Source organism: Pithys albifrons, chromosome 6 (assembly GCF_047495875.1).
Source record: "Pithys albifrons albifrons isolate INPA30051 chromosome 6, PitAlb_v1, whole genome shotgun sequence".
Classification (NCBI taxonomy): Eukaryota; Metazoa; Chordata; class Aves; order Passeriformes; family Thamnophilidae; genus Pithys; species Pithys albifrons.
In genome coordinates, this window is record NC_092463.1 from 15980726 (window position 1) to 16000198 (window position 19473).

The following is a 19473-nucleotide window of genomic DNA, read 5'->3' on the forward strand; positions in this document are numbered from 1 at the left end:
TTATTAATGCAGGTTATTCTCTTCAACTCACAATTTCCTGGTATTTAAGTAACTGTTGATCTAAAAAAGTCCTAGGGGGTAAAGCAGACCTGTTTCATTTGTCATTGGTATTTTTACTAAGAACTCGCTTGTCCCTGTCGATAACAGAACTGTATTTAGCAGGAGTCTATCAGCTGACTCTCTGTTAGGACACAAAGGTGCACTTCTCATTGCCAAAGCCTTGTCACAACATAACAAAGCTGCATCTTTCAGGTTACAAAAGCTCAGAGAGATTAACGTCACTCTAATACTGAGCAAATGTTTAGTTCCCTTGGTCATCCCATTTCAAAGCAACTCAAATAATCAATGCCTCTTGTACAACCAGTTCACGACATGGCAGCAAGAAAAGTTACCACATCTGTTTACATAAGGCCATACTGAACTTCCATGCTCATCACAAATAGGCACATCCCTGCTTTCAAATTAAGATTTTAGGGCCTGTAATTCAGTCCCTTAGTCTATAAATTATTGCAGACGGGTCCAAAGGAGATCACAACACACCAATGTGGTGTTCAGGCAAATCCCAACTTTATTCAAATTAGACAACATTTATAACCTGAGATGACCCCGCCCCGGGCACAGCACATCTGACTCCAATAGGCTAAGGTTAGGATCATGTACTTTTAAGGTAAAGTCCAAGCCTTCTTCTGGGTGAGGTGCTGGGCTTGTTGTTGTTTACCTCTGAGGGAGGTGTCACGTGGTTCCTCTGGACCCACCGGAGTAAGTGGGCGGCAACAATAAATAGTACATAGAGCTCAATATTGATCCAGAAGAAAAGTCAGCTGCATATACAAATGAACTCTTACGTAAAAAATCAGAACAATGCTATGTCCTGTAAAAATATGTCCACAATTACATTAAAAAGCATCATTTGGCAAGTCATTTCCACAATGTATCTTTCTTTCAGGACAAAGTTGGAAACTGTGAAACTATATACGGACATATGATGATCATATTAATAGCTAAGAACTCTCCTGTCCACATTTTTTTTGTTTCAATCTTTATTCAGGAACAACATTACATCAGCCACACCAGAATTTCAGCATAATCCGTTTCATTTGCTTCTGCAAATTTATTTTCTCTAATATCCAGTAAAACAAAAAGAGGTAAAATGGAAAACTTGTAACCAAGCAGAATTATCAGTCACAAATTTGAACCTAAATAACCTAAAAGGAAAGATACTTTTAATGATGGAATGCATAAAGACTGCCGAGACTCCTCATTAAAGGTGTCCATGAGGACGCAGTCCCAGCTCCTGCTGGCAAGACAGGACTGTCATCACCATCTCCAGTTCAGTACTACATAAATAGGGTTTGCTGGTTGTAGTGTTAGAGGTACTCTATCAAATCTTGCTCCCTGAACTGACCTCCTGACAGTCACTGATTTAAACTCGTTTCATACAGAACATGAGGATCAAGCACCAAATGCCCTTTAGGCTTGCTCACAGGAGGGTATGAATGGGAAGCAACTCCTCATGTTGTGCATTGGCAACTCATTAATGTTGGTTAGCTGGAACTGAAACTGCGCTTGAAAACATTTAATATGCGTATTTCTGCCCTTGCCCCTGAAACAGTAACAGCGAAGAAAGAACCAAACAACACTTTGTTTTCCATCTTCTCACAGGACCAGGAAGCACCTGCACACCAAAGAGAACTAATTGTAGTTGTAACTGCACTTTAATCTGTCCTGGTCCCGTATCACCTTGAAACCTCCAATTTTTAACTCTCTCCCTGCCATGTCTCATAGCAGAAGAGGTTGTTCTCAGCTCAGCCAACCTTCCACCAGAAACAAGAATCTGTCATTGTCGTATCATTTGACATCGTCTTCCTACAGCAAGATCAAGCCCCACAGAACGTGTGATCGATCACACGAGAGGAAGAAGAGATCCCGCTGTGACGCCAGTGGCGCGCTCGCTTCTTCTGCAGCTCCCTCAGCTGTTCTCCAGGTCGCTTTGCTTCACCTGCGACCCCCGTGAGCAGCAGCCCGCGGGCGCACAGGCAAGCACGACCGACACAGCTGTTTTACTGGGTGACGGATACGACACGGTGTGCGGTGCCGGAGCCGCCCCGGGGCAGAGCCGAACGCCGCCCGTGGCGAACACAAAACCACGGCCGCCACCGCCCCGGGGGCGCGCCCGCGCCGCGCAGTGACGTCACGCGGCACGGCGGAGTGACGTCATGCGGCAATGGCGGCGCCCTGGAGCGCACGCGGCGCGCGGCGGCGATAGCGGCGGCAGAGCCCGCACAGCCCGCAAAGCGCTCGGTCCCGCCTCGGCCCCGCTCCGGACCCACTCCGGCCTCGCTCTGTCCTCGGTCGGCCCCGCTCTGGTCCCATTCCGGCCTCGCTCTGTCCTCGCTCGGCCCCGCTCTGGTCCCACTCCGGCCCGCTCGGCCCCGCTCCGGCCCTCCCTGCTGTTCTCAGCTCCTTACTCCTTCCCTGCCCTGTGCTCGGTAAGCGCCGGTGCCCGAGCTCCCCCGTGCGGCGGCGGAGGCCGGACCGGGCCCTGCCTGCGCTCCGGCGGGTGGTACCGGGGCTGGGCAGCGGCGGGAGCGCTTCGCGGCCTGCGGGGATTTGTCCGGCGGATCTCATTTTATCCCCGGAGGTGTCCCAGGAGCAAGGCGGTAGGCGTGGCCTGCTGTTACGTTTAGTTATATGTAGCTATAAATATTATCCTGTAGTTGTATCATAGCTATATATACTGTATAACTATAATGCGTATTATAAATATATATATTAACTTGTAGTTATATTGACATTAACTTGTAGTTATATTGACGTTAGTTTAAGTTACTAATGCCTGTTTTTAATATTTTAAAGAAGAAAGTAAATTAATTATGCCATGGTTTTCCTGCTTGTTTGAATATCATCAAGTTAGTCTTCATTCCTTTTTTTTTCCCTCCCTTGGTTTCTCTTTCAGGTAAAAAAAAAATGAAGGCCAGGAAAGGAGGGAGATTTAGATCTTCCTTTAAATTGAAACAAAAAGGCATTGAAGTAACAGGAAAATGGAAAACTGTGGAAATCGACCCCAATCTTTTTGCAGACGAGGAGTTTCAAGATATAGTGTGCTTGGAGGAACTTACAGAGTACAGGCTAGTAAGTTCTTCCAAAGTGGGGAAAGTAAAAGAGAAGAAGAGAAAGGCTGAGAGTGCTCCAGAAGAAGGCAATGAGGAAGTGGAAGAACCTGTCGCCCCTCCCCAAAAGAAGAGGAAAAACAAAGATTTGAGAAGCCAGATAGATAAAGGCAATACTCCTAATGCAGCAGAAGTTGATGTGCTGGTTGAGAAAGAGGTCAAATGTAGTGAAGTAATCAAAGAAGCAAATTGTGAAGGCCATGGACATGTGACTGAGAGCATGTCAAGCAGAAAAGACATTCAAAAGAAAAAGAAAAAGAAGGTAGCTAAAGACAAGTCTTCTCAAGCACAGGGAGCTCTTCCACCAATAGCTACTTCTAAAAAAGGCAAAAACTGGACAACAGAAGTTTTGTCTGCATCAACCGATCAAAAAGCTGATGTGTCTGCATGGAAAGACCTCTTTGTACCTGAACCTGTGTTGCAGGCCTTGAGCTACCTGGGGTTTTGTGCTCCAACTCCTATTCAGGCTTTAGCCTTGCCTTCTGCCATTAGGGATAATATGGATGTTCTCGGCGCTGCAGAAACAGGTGCAAATCTGTTAAACTGATTGTGTGTGCTGGGAGCATCCCATCTCTTCTTTAAATGCAGCCCATGGTCACAAGTTTTTATATGAAGAAGAAGCAGTATTTGTATATAAGAGAAGAGCTGCTGTCTTCTGCATATCTAACATATTAGTAGAATTTTAAATGTTTTAGTTAAGTTTTAAAACTTTGTAACTTACAAATAGGGGGATGTCCATCTTTTCAAAGCTTTGAAATCTCAATAAGTTTTTATTCTTTTGAGAGAAGTCTTTTTTTCTGTTGCTTCTCAAGTTGTTTCCTGCTTTGGGAAGGGTAAGATGATACTCTGCAAAAGGCAGAAATAATGAAACAAACAGGGTCATTTTTTCAGCAGCCAAACTTGTGTCCCTGGCAAAGGAAAGCTGAGAACTCGGTTCCTTTGGAGATGATTCAGTACTAGCATGGAACAGTAAATAAACACTGGGTACAGTGTTAAGTGTGAATATGGTCCAGGCCATTTTCATAGCAAAATGGGCCCACCCTGTGCTCTGTCTTTGGCTTCACCTGCATGTTGCTGCCCCCAGCCCTTCTCACTGCTTGTGCTTCAGGTGACTTACTGACAATTTGAGAGTAGTCTCTTGTTCTTCCTGCAGTCAGCTCGTGCCTTTGTCTTTGAGCATTGCTAGCCTTTGTGAATTTTGTTATAGCTCCTTCTCTGCTATTGCTGTGAAGTCCCAGAGCATTATGCTCCTTCAAACTTTTTTTTTGCTACTTATACGTCTGAAATTTGTCATCTTTAGCACTGCAACATTTTTTCCCCTAAAAAACATAAAGAACCACAATTGGAAGCTGCCATGGTTTAAAGGCTTCCTTTGCACACTCTTTATCTGTTCCAGTTGTGTTACCTCACTCCTTGTCTCTAAAGTCATTTACTGCTCTCCAGCAAGAAGGTATAGTAACTAATAAGATATAAAGTCATTTGCATTTTTATTTTAATTAGAAGGTAGGTCGGTGCTATTAGCTTTAATGAGATTAGAAATCCCCACAGGGAGTGTTTTTGAAAATGGAACTGAAAGTTTAAATGGTGTTTATGTGCTGCAAAAAGGTGCCATTTGGCAATGCTGGCAAGCAAATCCCTCTCTAGCTGCAAAATGGAAAGCATGGTTGGTGGCTAGGTGTGTTTTTGCTGTATAATTTTGCATAACCCTGAGGTGGGAGAACTGTGTTTTGCTCATTTATTCTTTCATGAGAGAAATACAGGTTCTCTCCAGAGAGCCCAGTGGATCATGGTGTTCCTGTAGAAACTTGAGAGATATGGTCAACTGTTTGTTAGGAGGTGCTGCAGCTGGGAGAGGTTAAAATTCTAGTGTTCTTTTTTCTACATCCTACAGTGTCCCTTAGTATTGGGCCTGAGAGAGGAATGTGGTAAGTTAAAGAACAATTAATCTTCCTTTTTGGTAGCATTTTGATACAGCAGTAGATCCCTGTGGAGATCAGATGCAGGGAATGTCAAGGCTTGTTGTTTTTGCAGGGGGTGTAACCCTGTCTGTTCATTGCTGTGTAGAACTAGGGAAGTATTTGGTTAGGAAACCAAATTTTATCTCTGTAAATTATACAATCTAAAACCGTTTAAAAGAGCGTGAATTGGCTTGAGCTATAGTACCAAGATAGACTTTTCTCCTGGTTTTGCAGGCCTGTCTCGTATGTGGTCTATGTGTTATAAGGATAATGTGTCCTGTGAGATGATAATTTGTTAAATTTGTGGCTGAATCTTGTGTCTGCAGAGTAATGCTGATTATCACAGCAATAATCTCTGGGCGCAGTACTGACATTTGCACCAACCAAATTGTATTACATTTAATTTAAGATCAGCAGTGTTGTTCACCTTAAAAGCAGATGTTTTGGTACGTATCAGTGCTCTGTAAGTACAGATGTAAACATTTTCTGCTTCAAGCACAGATGACCTCCTAGACATGCAGAAAGGTGGGAAGTGTGTATGAGATTTTGCAGCAGCATTGATCACAATAATGACACTGGGCTTAGCTGTTGATTAATATTAAGGTTTTCCCCTAAATAGGCAAAATTGTGTGTTGCTGAATTTGGTAAACCTTTCTGGCTTTGTGATATGGACCTGAACCGAGCAGTGGCTCGTTACAGGAATGGTGTAATAGTGTCTTGTACTCTGGATGCTGCTTTCATGATCAGTGAACTGATAGATCTGAGAATCTTAACTGGGGTGGATATGCTACCAGGCTTTTCCTAAGGTCTTCAATACTGGCCAGTCATTCAGAAGGGAATATGTGGCAGGGATGTAACTTGCAGTTTGGTACAGGGAACCCCTAAAATTAAAGTCAGGGGAGAGTTTTTGACAACCGCCTTCTCTCCAAAGTGGATTATCCATTTAAAATCAGATTTATGTGTTCTGGTTGGTACTAGATCAGGAAACTAGACAGTGGAGTATTTCAAAATACAGTTTCTTAGAAAGTTGTAAATACAGGACTATAAATTGAAGGAAAAAGTGAATCAAGTACATTCCAGTTTGTCCTTGGCCTCATTCGCTATTCCTTTATTTGGAGAACGTTGATCAGAACTTTCAATTAGGACATGGTATTCTCCTTATGGGCATACAGTTCTTTAAAAATACCCTGACTGCAAATGCAGCTTTTAAAAAATACTTCCAGAACAAATAAATTTGCTTGACCTGCTAGAGATTGGAAAAATACCTGTTTCCTAGAAAATATGATATTGGTGACCTCGAGGAGATGCTTATAGGGAACAAGAGAAAAGATGCTATTGCTGCAACTTTCTAATCTTCTAAAGATCATGAATTTGCATCTGTCACAGCAGTATGTTTTAAGAACAGTGTGCAATTGGCTGTTGCTTTTCTCATCTTTTCAAATAAATGACTTGTCAGTCTGTGTTATTATTCTTGTTTGTTTTCTTAGGAAGTGGCAAAACGCTTGCATTTGCAATTCCAATGATTCACTCTGTGCTGCAGTGGCAAAAATCAAATAGCTCAACAACCAGAAATGACAGTGTTTCTAAAGAGTCCCATCAGCATCATGATCAAACAAGGTGGGAGAATGAGGATGAAGCAGAAAAGGTAACCCATCAGCATGTTGAAGATAGTGGAGATGAAGATGATGCACCTTTCACAAAGGGCTGTGTGAAGGTGCTGGAAAATGTTGAATTTGATTCTGGCGACGAGGCACAAAATGTTGGCTCCCATAAGAAGAGACCTCTTTTGGGACTGGTCCTTACTCCTACAAGAGAATTAGCTGTACAAGTAAAGCACCACATTGATGCAGTTGCGAAGTTTACAGGTATGTAGATCCCACAGGCCATGTCCTGGATTACACGGTATTTGGATGTTGGCATTGCTGTTGAGCCACAGTATGGGCCATAAAATCATAAAATTGGTGTAGCTTTTTAAGGGTCAGGGTTTGTAGTCACTGATGCATGAGAAATGTGTGAAGATTCTTCAGTGAGATGTGTGTGGAAGTAAACAGTTAATGTGAGGTATTTTGTTTTAAAATGTGTCTTCCTTCAAATAGCTGTTGACTCAAGCTCTTGTAACACAGAACAAGTATTAGATACCCAGCCACAGCTAACTTTGTCGTAGTTTTGGATAGTGTAGGCTAGATGTAAAATACGATTTTATTATATATAAAATTTAACTAAATATAACAATTTCATTTTTTTGATGGGTGGATGTAATTTTACATTGTGATAGTTTAACCCAAGCTCTTTCCTGGTAACCAGATGTGGTAACCTGGTAACCAGATATATGTAATTTTGATCGATCTGTTAAAAAAAGAAGTTATGGACATAAATTTTTAGGTTAGGTGGTGTTGCTGGATTGTCTGACTTGCCTCCTGCAGTAGTCAAGGCACAGAGTATTACTGAGTAACATGCCTGATGAAAGCAATTCCATCCCATCCCTTTCTCTTCCAAACCAGAAGTCAGTACATCTGTTAAGTGAATGAGTGAAGATGTGAAACTCTTCAAGATGGAGAGAACTGGGAAACAACTCTCCATTTCTCCAACACCGTAATTGTTTATTGAAGAGGATATGTAGTGCACTGCACTATTTTTAAGCACAGCTTTCTTTGTTGTCTGTACATCCTGCTGTGCTTATCAGTCTGCAGCTGATTACAAGGCTTATTTTAACTTCTAGCCTGAAATAATCGATTCATGTCATAGGAGCACTGCTATTTATGTGGAAAAATCTGCTGCCCAAGTGATAGGTAGTTGCAGCAGCCGGAGAGAAAATGTTTTAATGTGGGCTTTTTTATTGCCTCAAACTCACTTTGAAAAAAACCCCATACCTGGAAGCATGGTGTTCCACAACTAGTAGGGAAGAGAGAGATCAGTGGTAGCTTGGATACTGGAAGGGTCCTGCACAGTAGCATTGACTTTGTCATGGGGCAGTGTATACTTTGAAGAGGGTGAAATAAACCATATGTGGAGTCTAAAGTCCTTTCAGTACCTCAGCAAAATGCTTAAAGCTGACTTGAGGTCAGCACTACTGTGCAGGAATCTTTAATGCGGAAGGAGTGTTCTTGGTAGGATTATTCCACAGCAAATGAACAGTTACTTAAGCAAGACAGACATTTCTCAGTCTTACCCTAAGAAGGGGCCTACTGGTTATTTATAGCAGGAACATGCTGGTTAATGCAGATATAATTGACAAAGCTTGAGACTCTGAAGTATGGGTAAACAAAGCTAGCAGCTATGGATGTGATTCTTCTTGCTATTGAAAGACAGGTGCACTAAGACAAAGACTATTTTTGACATCTAACTATAATGATGATTTTTCTGTAAAATTGAGTGCATTTATGTAGGTTCAATGTTACATAAACCCCCTGAAGTGTCCTGATCAAAATGCTTATTGAAAGTTTCAGTATAGAGTGTTTAAAACCATTGAGTGGATCTGTATAAAAGCACTGACTGATAAATTAGTGAAATAAAACCTGTTATTAATATGTTCTAGGTATTAAGACTGCAATTCTAGTTGGAGGCATGGCTGCACAGAAGCAGGAACGTGTACTGAATCGAAAGCCAGAAATTGTAATTGCAACCCCAGGCCGTCTGTGGGAGTTAGTTAAAGAGAGACACCCACATCTTTCAAATCTTCATCAGCTCAGGTAAAGGTGTCTTTTAAACTATCTGCTGGATACTGAACTAGGCGTCCTTGCACGCTGATTATGGTTACTAACTGATTAAATAATTTAGATGACATAAGATCACTTATTTGTCTCAGACTGTTTTATTGAAATGCACAATGGTTATTTTGATGGAGAGAAATTTCAGTTAAAGACACTAGTAAAAAACTTACTTTTCAAAAAAATGCAGAAGGCTACTATAGCTGCCCCAGTATACCTGGTGTTTCTTTTGGGTTTATATGCAGAACATCCCTTATTTGTTTAGCAGGAAAAGTTCTTTTTAAGTGTATCAGATTTCAATTTATCTGCACAAGTGTATTTTTACTGTATGTTTTCTGCTTGACAGGTGCCTTGTGATTGATGAAGCAGACCGAATGGTTGAGAAAGGTCACTTCTTAGAGTTGTCTCAGTTGCTGGAAGTCTTAAATGATTCACAGTATAACCCTCAAAGACAGACTTTTGTGTTTTCTGCCACTTTGACTTTAGTCCATCAGACTCCCACAAGAGTTCTACAAAAAAAGAATGCTAAGAAGATGGACAAGAAGACCAAACTGGAGTTGTTAATGGAAAAAGTGGGAATAAAGGGCAAACCCAAAGTAATAGACTTAACAAGGAAAGAGGCTACTGTTGAGACTCTGACAGAAACCAGAATCCACTGTAATACAAATGAGAAGGACTATTATCTCTATTACTTTCTTCTCCAGTATCCGGGAAGAACCATGGTCTTTGCAAACAGCATAGACTGTGTAAAACGCCTCAGTTCTCTCCTCACAATCTTAAATTGTGATCCTCTTCCTTTGCACGCCAACATGCACCAAAAACAAAGGCTGAAAAACTTGGAAAGGTTTGCTGAGCGAGAGAGGTAGGTTGATTTTCAAGTTCCTAGTAAAGAAAAAATCATGTAAAGGGTAATGCGAAGGGAAAACAACTCTGTTAAGAGTAGGAGCAGGCTGAAGAAGTTAGCTGGGGATGTGAGTCCCCATCAGTTCATGAGCCCAAGTTATTAACAATGAAGGATGAGGTTCCATAGGATAGTTGAGGTGATGAACTGGAGCAAGTTCAGTGAAAGGCCACCAGGATATTCAAGAAGCACTGGCTCTGCAAGAGGAGATGGTGAAGGCACTGGGTTTGTAAAAATACTTTGTGGGGACCCAATGGCAGCCTTTTGATACCTTAAAAGAAGGTTATCCAGTAGATGAAGCCAGGCTTTTCAGAGTGGTGCATGATAGGAGGATAAGGGATAATGGGTGTAAGTTGAAACAGATTCAGGGCTTTTTCTCTGTGAGGACAGTTGAGCATTGGAATAGGCAAGCTGCTTTCTCTTGGAGTTTGTGGAGGCTCAGTTGAATAAAGCCCTGAGCAACCTGATCCAGCCTTGCAGCTCATCCTGCATTGAGGAGGAGGTTGGACAAGAGACCGCCTGAGGTTCTGTGAATTATACTGCAGCTCATTGCTGCTGAAGGACCTGTCACTTGCCTTGTTTTCAGACATAGCTTTTATGACCATCTTGCACACCTGCAGCTCATTATTTAAGACTTGATCCTTTGTAAGTCTTTGAATGTTACTAAGCCATTAGTAAACTAACCCATTTGTTGTGTTAGGGTCTTGCAGGTTTATTCAGATGAATTAGCTTCCAGAGGGTCAGGTTATCCTGGAACAATGCAAGAGAAGGGGCAATTGTGCCTTTCAGCAGCTGTGGGCAAGCCAGAGTTTACCCAGGCAGACCATTTTAAGAAATACTGTTTCCTGATGGCTTTGGGACAGTGTTTGGGAGGAGGTTGGTGGTCTCAGTACTTCCATAATCCAGAAGTCTCACGGTTTAGACTGCTGTAAAATGCTGCTATGAACTTGTGCATGCTGTCTGGGAATTTATGCTTTGTTAATAGATTGAGGCAGAGAGAACACAGGTTGAATTGCTGTGATGGATCTGCAGTATCCCTTGACAAAACAGTATTGATAACATTGACCCAGGTCAGAATGGGTGTTTTCAGAGACTGCAGAGTTTCAAGGCAAGAAAGAAATTTATGAGACCATCTCGCATGGCATTCTGCAGATTGCAAGCCATAGGATTTTCTCTTGTTATTACTTCTTTGAACCTTGTAGCAATAAAATATGCAATCAGATGCCATACAGCTTAGCAAATTTCCATTACCTAAAAGTAATTCATTTCAGTTTCTGGGGAATGTTTTTAGAACAAATTATTCCATATCTTAAGGAGATTTTTGTCTCTGTAGTAGACTATTTATATAAAAGAACAACTTTGAGTAGTTCATCATATCAAGGGATAAGGAGAAATACTAATTGTCAGACCAGAATCCTCTCCTTGCATTTCTAGCTCTTTATTTACTGAGAGAGCTTATTTGAGTGCAAGATGGTAGAAGATATTTCAGCCCCAAAAAGCTGTTATTTATAAATATATAATGTTAGTAATGTGGTTTTTCTCAACTGGTAAATCTTTTAATAACATGTCTGTACTGCCAAAGGATCGACTGTGTTTTTAATGGTATGTCATATCAACCTAAAGATGTTTTTAAACTAAACCTGGACAGTGCGCTGAAAAATTTATCAAAGGGGAACATACCCCCCCTCCCTTCCATATGGAATAGCAATTTGTTCTAGAGTTCTTGTGAACTGAGAGAGAAGAAAAGTATAGGAAAACAGGATCCAACAAGGTAGTGAATTTCTTTATTGGAAACAGAATAGACTTGCTGAAGATAACATTTGCATTTTTTAATGTTTTTTTAAGAATTGTTTCAAGACTGCCTCTGATGTAATATTGGGTATTATTTCTGTAAGGGCAAGCAGAATGCATATTTCTGGCAGGTGATATAGTATAAATGTGTTGCTTAAACTGCTGTGGTAGAATTCTATATTGTTGTATTTTATGTTCCTCAGCTTGTGATTTACTCTTCAATTTTATGTTCATTAAATTTTGTCATTTTCTCAGCTGTATCCTCCTGACAACAGATGTTGCAGCTCGTGGTCTTGATATTCCCAATGTGCAGCATGTCATCCACTACCAGGTTAAGTATTTTTAATGTTTTTACTTTTACTGTTTTGATTTGAAATGAGCTTTTGCTGATCCAAATCCTGAACACCATGAAGCTGTTATTCTTGGTCCTGTATATAGTACAGTCCCCAAGTATAGAGATTTAATCATTTAATGGTCCTTAGTGCTTTATACTTAAAGATCTCATTGCTGCAGTGACTGACTGCAATAGGTAGTACTTTATGAATGTGTGATTACGTATCAGAACTGACATAATACCTGTGATCCTTCTTGCTTTTTGTTTAACTGTGGTATACAAAGGTGTCAAATGACTGTTGTATAACTCTTCTCTGAGGACATGTGAAATGTTTTCCTGCTTTGCGAATGAAATGACAGAGAGTCAGAAGTTAGGAGAGACTCACAAAAGATTATGCAAGAAAGAATGCTGGATCAGAGAACAAAAGTGTGTCAAGACCTCCTCTTTTACATTACTTTCATCTGTGTTATGCGCAATGTATTGCATGTTTATATAGCCCAGTATTCTCTGGCAGCCTCTTGTCCAAAGCACGACAGGCTGCTGCTCACTTTCCATGGACAGCTTCATGGCTTCTCTGAATACTTGCAGGTCCCTCGTACTTCCGAGTTGTACGTGCACAGAAGTGGTCGAACAGCCCGAGCTGCCAATGAGGGCCTCAGCCTACTGCTGATTGGCCCTGATGACTTGATCAATTTTCGGAAAATTTATAAAACATTGGGGAAGAGTGAAGAGCTGCCGTTTTTCCCAGTTGATAACAAGTGCATGACTTCTATCAAGGTAAAGAAACAACAGTCTTTTTGCAGCCTGAATATTTGCTTGCTTGCTTATATTACTGATTATATTATTTATATTACTGATATGATATTGCCCATCATGTTCTTTCCAGTTTTCAGATGAACTTTACTCTTGAGGACCTAGATTTGAAAATGAAGTTAATCACACTTAATATTTTTTTAAGCAATATGTATGATTTCTCCTTAATAGCTGGCCCAAGAAAGGTGTTAAACATAAACATCACTTATGTTTTTCTTGTATGTTGTAGAGCTTCTCCTGGCTAGATTTCCAAAAACATAGGGAAGCAAGTGTGTTTTCTGACTGGGTATCTGGGATGGCTCTGCTAAGTACGTTGTTCAAAGCCTCTTGTGCTAGGAACAGACTGGACAACAGTAGCAGGTCCATGGGTGTTCAGTGGTCTTCACCTGCCTCTTCTCAGCTGAAGTAGTGAGTTGTCTGCTTTTCTCAAAGTTCCTGTACTGTGGGGCATTGTATGCCACTGAACCCTGTCAAACTCGCTATGTTCCCTTTCCTAGGTTACTGCCCATTTTAAGGAGAATTCAGTCATTCACTAACTCACAAGGTAGACAAGGGTTAGGATTTACAAAACAATATGTTCTAAGAAGCATCTAGTCACTGCAGATTTTCTGCTTCTTGAATAAGAGGCCATTTCATGTCTCAGCATTCTACTAACAGCTTGAGTGACATCAGCCATGTATGAATGGGACATATTTAAATACTGGGTTTGAAAGGAATTCAAGGTTGGGATGTCTGACTATTGCACAGTCATTGACAACAAGAGAGAATGCAAGCAGTCAGATAAGGCAACAGATACCTTCCTTATGGTATTCTGATTCAGGTTTATCCAATTGGCTTGGACTGAGCCCAGGGTCTACAGCAGTGGCTACCGCAGTATTCTCACCTTGGGAATAATGTCAGCAAGTTTCAAAGCTCAGGCTTGCTGAAGATAGGGTATTTGACATTAATCTTTCAGGAGATGCAGCTTTCTGAAGAAAATCAATAAATGCTTCCACAGAATAATTTTTCTCCTCTTCATGGTAACAAAGAGAATTTGATTTCCCACCCTGTCTTCTTACTGCCCCTTTTCATCCACTAAATGTTTCTGGTTACTGAAAGAAATCTCTTGTTTTTAAGAGTGTTTCTTCAGAGGTTGCTGCTGTTTCTTGATGAGTATTCTTGTCTCTTATGCTCTGTCAATTAACGAGCAAATAAATGTTGTTTCCATACTTCAATTCTCCTGCCACCCTAATGATCTTTCCTCTCTGAATAGTGCTCCTCTCCCCAGAAGAGATACCTTTGTAATTGTACTTGCAGGACTCCAGCCTCACAGGCCCTTCAAACAGTCAGGTCTCATTTACGCTTTGTCCTGGGCTTAATCACAAAGACATTGTAGTTGAGACTAACAGTGCTGCTGGTTCTGTAGGTCTGTCCCTTTGGCCCACTCCTTCCCTAATTCTACATGCCTTCATCCAAGTTCAGGAAAAGTCTGAAGGGGCTTCACACTTGAGAGGAAAAGAATTTTTGAACCAGGATAGAGGATAGTCCTAACAAGGACTTAAATTTTTCAAAGATGGGATGATGCCAAAGGAGTTTTTGTTCTGATTTTCACATTTTGTAGATTTTAGGAACACAGTAGTTGTAGATTTTTAGAAGGTTAATATTTCTAACAGTTTAAGTTTAATGCCTTTCTATCACTACCCCTGTCCCAGAATAGGGAGCTCAAATTCCTTTAGTTAATTAATCTTGTTTAGACTCCTTTCCAAGGTAAAGAGCTGAAGGATATCAGAAGGCCTACAGAATGAAACATAAACATAGGTCAGAGTGACCCAAAAGCCAGAACTGGATGAACTCCAAGAGACCTTTGTGTGCCTGAGGAAGAAGAGTTGATGAAGACAGAGGGTCTTGACGACCCCAGACCCAATTCCGGGGGTTGGACCAGGGGTGGAACCGGGGCTGGACTGAGAAATGTGTAAAGCAATGATTGGAAGGATCTTATTATAAAAGCCATGGAAACAAGAACTGAGGCACATGCATGTCATCCTGTATTCCTGTGGGCTGTAGGCCCTGTGTTATTAAAGGACCTTTACTTTTTATCTTACCCTACACTAACCTGGCTCGAAGTCCTGTTTTTGGGGGGAAGGGTCATTCACGGCATCAGGAAAACGATTTAAAATTTCTTGTAATGATATAAGAACTGACTTAGTAGTCCACCACATGTTTAATTTCCAGTCTCTCTGCGTATTAATTATGGTGGAGGTGCTGTTACTGTGTAGCACCAGACGACTCAGTTTTCCTGCACAGGGTTTGTTTTGTGCAACTGCACATTCCAAACAGCAGAACTTGCTGCTGGTTGATTATTATTTATTGTTAATACAGATTTTCTTTTCACAGTGAATTAGTTTGTTCAGCCCAGCTAGAAGGCTGCAGGTCAGGTTAGATTTTTCTGGACATCTTTTTTCCACCTGTGTGCAGCTGGGAAGAACAGGCCATTCTGTCCTGTGCCCAAGCAAGATCCAGGTGCAGTTCTGGAAACTGGAGCTATTCCTTCCATATGGCCTGCAGGAGTTTACTTCTTCAGAGTGGGATGAAGGTAGTGGCTGCCCCTTACTGCTGAGTCTAGTAACTTTCAGATCTGTACTATGATAAGTTGGAAATTATTGGTATTTGGATTATGATTTGCTCTTGATGTCTCTCAAGTGTTTGTAATGGAATGCTGAGTTAATATTTAGGTATGTTTAGTAGTTGAGGCGTTTTAGAAGTCAGATTCTATCATGGATCTGAAGAAGGAAAACACCTTAGCAAATTATGACATCTTTATTATGTGGGGCAGCTCCTGGAACATGGGTAGACAACAGAAGTGTCTCTGCATCCCAGTCGCATTGTAATACATGCTCTCAAACACTAATTCTGCTAAAGCATTCCACATTTTGACCCGACCATAATGTGTAAATGTACTTCTGTTGCAGGAGCGGATGAATTTGGCAAGGCAGATTGAGAAGGCAGAATTTTTCAATAGTCGGGCAAAGCAACACAACTCCTGGCTCCAGCAAGCTGCAGAGGCTCTTGAGATGGATCTTGATGATGACATGTTGATGGGCAAGTAGAAATGTTTGTCTGTGGCTATGCTCAGTTGCTCCCATAGCGCTGATGTCTGGAAGAAGCCTCACCATGGCAAAGAAACTCTTCAAAACCTGCAGAGCAGAAGAGGAAGGAAAGGAGTGTTGTTAGTATGTGGTGTTAGGGCTGTTTTCAGGATAATTGTGCAACAGATCGTGTTGGAGCTGAGGGAGTGAGGTGTGACAGTTCTGGGAATCGCAGACAAGTCTACATGTCGTAGGACACTGAACTGTTTAGCTTTTGGCAAGCATTTCAGAGTAATTCAAACAGCCCAATGTGTCCTTATCAAGTCTCGTCCCCTCTGTGTCAAAGAAAAAGCTGTTTCCCCACTTCTGCTTATCCCTCCCACTCCCCTGTAGTCAGGCATCAGGACAGGAACCTGACAGCTCTGTGTGGGAACAGCCAGGAAGTGCTAGGGAACACCAAATATTACGTGAGCCTGTGTAGGCTGAGTTGTGTGGGCTAAATGGCCAATACATATATTCAAGTTGCTGAGGTTTCGGTGGTGTGTTAGAAGTAAATAATTTCTTGTATTTTGTAAATTAAATGTTTTTCAGGCTGTGCCTGAGAGAATGTGTAGGGCTGTCCAACTGCAGGTGCCTTTTCGTTCAATGCCATGAAGTTTTGCAATACTTGAATGCACTATAAAATTCCACATTGTGTTCATATTTAGGACCTGAAGGTATGATTTCCTACTTGTTCTCTGAAGACAGGCTGAATAGAGGTGCTGCAGAGGTCACTTGAGATTAATCTGTCTCTAACCTGTTAGCTGCTAAATATGCAGATGTCTTAATTTTGAAGTGTGTTTAGATTAATTTCTTTCTTTATTCATGACTGGATTAGCTGATTCTCAGCCACTTTGCAAGCAAACAGTAATTGTCTCTGTCTAAATTGTTCAAGAGTGCTTTCAGATAATTAGCACTTTGCTGTTTTGTTTTGATATAATCTGACTATGCTGTGCTTTGTAATGAGTTTCAAAACAGCGCATCCAGTCCAAGTAAGTTGTGGCTCTCAAGTGAAACACTTCATAATTGCCACCCAGAAACTTGCCAAATTCATGCTGTACTCAGTCTCCAATTCTTCTGTAGGTTGTTGAAGACCAATTAAAATCTCAGTCATTCCTCCCATAAATGAAGTGCCTCTTACAGCTGAAAAGACTTTCAATTTTACCTTACAGCAACCTTGATTTCATTTTTCTCTCCAGTTCAGGCCTCTGACCCTATTAACTGTCTCAAATGTTTTCTATGCCCTTCTTTATCCTGTGTTATTACTACATCTGAGCACCTCATTACTTTTTATGTATAAGGAGGAAAGGACTTCCTGGTTTATAGAGGCTGAAGTGAGGCATGCATAAATAAACAAAATATACAGAAGAAACTTCTGCCTGAGCTTCCTTATCTTCTGGGCCCCCCACCCCTTTGCTCCTGAGTCTGTTCTGGGTTGAGATGCAACTGAGTGATTTAGCAGAATGATACCTGGGCTATAGTTACTCAGTAGTCAAGATTCTTCTTGATCTCGTTATGCTGTGGACAGCCTGGGTGATCTGAAAGTGTCACAGATGACTGGAGGACTATGGGAGTTGAGTGACCTTGTTAGAGAGAGGAGGCCGAGATTAGCATCTGCCTCTATCGCTGCAAAGGTCTGCAATGCAAGTTGTTCTCTTGTTGTAACATTCTGTATCTTTTATTTCTTCCCCAAGGGAAAAAAGCTAATGAGCAAGAAGAAAGCCAGAAGCAAAAGATGCTGAAAGGGATGAAAAAACAACTGAAACATATGTTGTCCCAGCCACTGTTTAAAGTCCTCATGAAAACCAAATACCCAACACAGTCTGGAAAACTACTCCTGCCTCAGACATCAGTGGGCATTTCAGCTCTGAGTACTGTGTCCAAAAAGCAAGGCAAGAAGAAGAAATCAATAAAATTAAATTAGATAACTGAGCAAGATCACTCAGTGTGATAGAAGCAAGGACTATCCTCATCGAGGCTGTCAGTACTTACGGAGGAACTCAGCTAGAAAACAGATAGTATAAGATTGTTGCCTGTGTATTGGTTGTGCAGGCATAAACCAAAATGTTGATTTTTAAGAGCTCAGTTAACATCAGTTTAGTTACTGTTGAATCTTGTCTTGGATCTTGTTTTTTCATGTTCTTATTTTTTCTTAAGTCTCTATATTAATAGAAATTAATTAGTTTTCAAATAGTTCTGATAATTACTCCATTTTGTGAGATGAGTAAAAGTTACTGAGTAGAATTCACTGTGGGCATACTGTAATGATAAAACTTGATTTGAATTTTAATGTCTTTAAAGGACAGGGAAAGGTCAGCTGTATATAGTGCGAGTGCAGTCTGAGCTAGTGGTAACGGGAGGTTCAGGTTTTACTGCAGCCAGCTCAGTGAGAAAGGCAGCAAATACAGATAGTGTTACCAGCAAGTCTACAATTCTGGTTATGGAGATGTCTCCCAGTTTTCTTTCTCCTCTGTTCTTCACTGAGTTTAATTCCCTTAGTCCCGTGTTAATATGTTTTTGAATGTGCAAAAAAAGCAAAGGTGGCAACGAGCCAGGACACATTTTCAGAGATGTGTAGGTTTTTGAAGAATAAGTGTTGCTACTCACTGTTTTCTCAATTAATATTTGGAGTTAAGCCTGTATTTGAAAATGTGTTAGAACCATGATCTTTAATGGAAAAGATGATGTGAAATGTCACCTTTCAAGATTGCTTCTGGATAACTATGTTTTAAATCATTTTAATGTGACCTGGGCAAATATTTTTTAAAACTATTTTTAAAGATAAGTCAGAAAAATATATTTTGAATTTTTGGTAAATTATATCTGCTATAAAAGCCAAAGCGTGTGTCTGTTTTTAGTCACTTAAGATTTCTAAATCCCTGATAGCTGATGCCGTTTGCACTTAGCAGGGAAGGAGAGGGGAATAGCACCCAAAAGGTAGGACGGTGGGATCTGTATGTGTGGGAGGACAGGTACCCTTCACCTGTTAGCTCTGGATGAGGCTGAGTTTTTGTGTCTCATGCAGTATGGAACTAGTGTCACTGCCATGATAGGAAGCACCAATTTACTCGGCTACTCAGAGAAATTTGTGTAGTTGAGTGCTCCCTCCAGCCACTTGCTTGGTGGTTATGTGAGAATACCAAAGTCTTTACTCTTTCATCTGTGTAAAAAATTGTAGCACCCACATCTCTGAAGGACTTTTTTCTTGGTTCCATGCATTACTGAAGAAGAGTGATAACAATCATAAGCATACAGAACTTAACCAATTATATATGAGACTTTCCTTGTCTCATGCCCTTGGAAGCAGAGGAGGAAGTTTTGGAGCTGTTTCTTCATTCCTGTAAGGAGACACATCTTTAGAGTTAATGTGACATCTGAAAAATAAAAACAATTTAAAGATGGTTCCTTTTAAGGAATGCTGAAAAAAAAACCTGAAAAGCACGTCCTCGTGCCATTTTAATCATATTCTTACATTATGAAAAGGAAACTTGCATTGGTTTTGCATCCCTGAATGGTTTGGAGACCAGGTAGGCCTTTTCTGCATCTTGTGATACATTTCAGTTTACAATTTAACAAAATCAAGGCTGGATCCCGACAATACAGCTCACCATCTCCTCCCTGTCTGGAAGTCTTCATGAGGTAGGAGTTTTGGCAATTTTTAATTCCGCAAGATCATGAGAACTGAATTGGGGGAC

General features: G+C 40.9%; 1 protein-coding gene across 2 annotated transcripts; it reads left to right on the forward strand.

The window, feature by feature from the left end:
• The first annotated feature begins 2208 nt into the window (after nucleotides 1-2208).
• DDX24 (DEAD-box helicase 24) lies at nucleotides 2209-18618 on the forward strand. Of its 2 annotated transcripts, none has more exons than XM_071557614.1 (9): nucleotides 2209-2489; nucleotides 2957-3697; nucleotides 6616-6993; nucleotides 8664-8817; nucleotides 9182-9697; nucleotides 11783-11858; nucleotides 12450-12638; nucleotides 15623-15752; nucleotides 17473-18618. In XM_071557614.1, exons 2-9 carry the CDS (start codon nucleotides 2968-2970, stop codon nucleotides 17700-17702), a joined length of 2403 nt encoding a protein of 800 aa, XP_071413715.1. In that variant the 5' UTR covers nucleotides 2209-2489; nucleotides 2957-2967; the 3' UTR covers nucleotides 17703-18618. The 2 variants fall into 2 exon arrangements, with proteins under 2 accessions (XP_071413715.1, XP_071413716.1); XM_071557615.1 differs by lacking the exon at nucleotides 2209-2489 and adding an exon at nucleotides 2555-2660.
• The last annotated feature ends 855 nt before the right edge of the window (nucleotides 18619-19473 follow it).

Bases quoted from the DNA above. Each gene is read 5' to 3' on its own strand.
- DDX24 (XM_071557614.1), top strand. From the start codon at position 2,968: ATGAAGGCCAGGAAAGGAGGGAGATTTAGATCTTCCTTTAAATTGAAA. The intron at 3,698-6,615 runs GTGCAAATCTGT...TTGTTTTCTTAG, and splicing joins TCTCGGCGCTGCAGAAACAG to GAAGTGGCAAAACGCTTGCA. The intron at 12,639-15,622 runs GTAAAGAAACAA...CTTCTGTTGCAG, and splicing joins AGTGCATGACTTCTATCAAG to GAGCGGATGAATTTGGCAAG.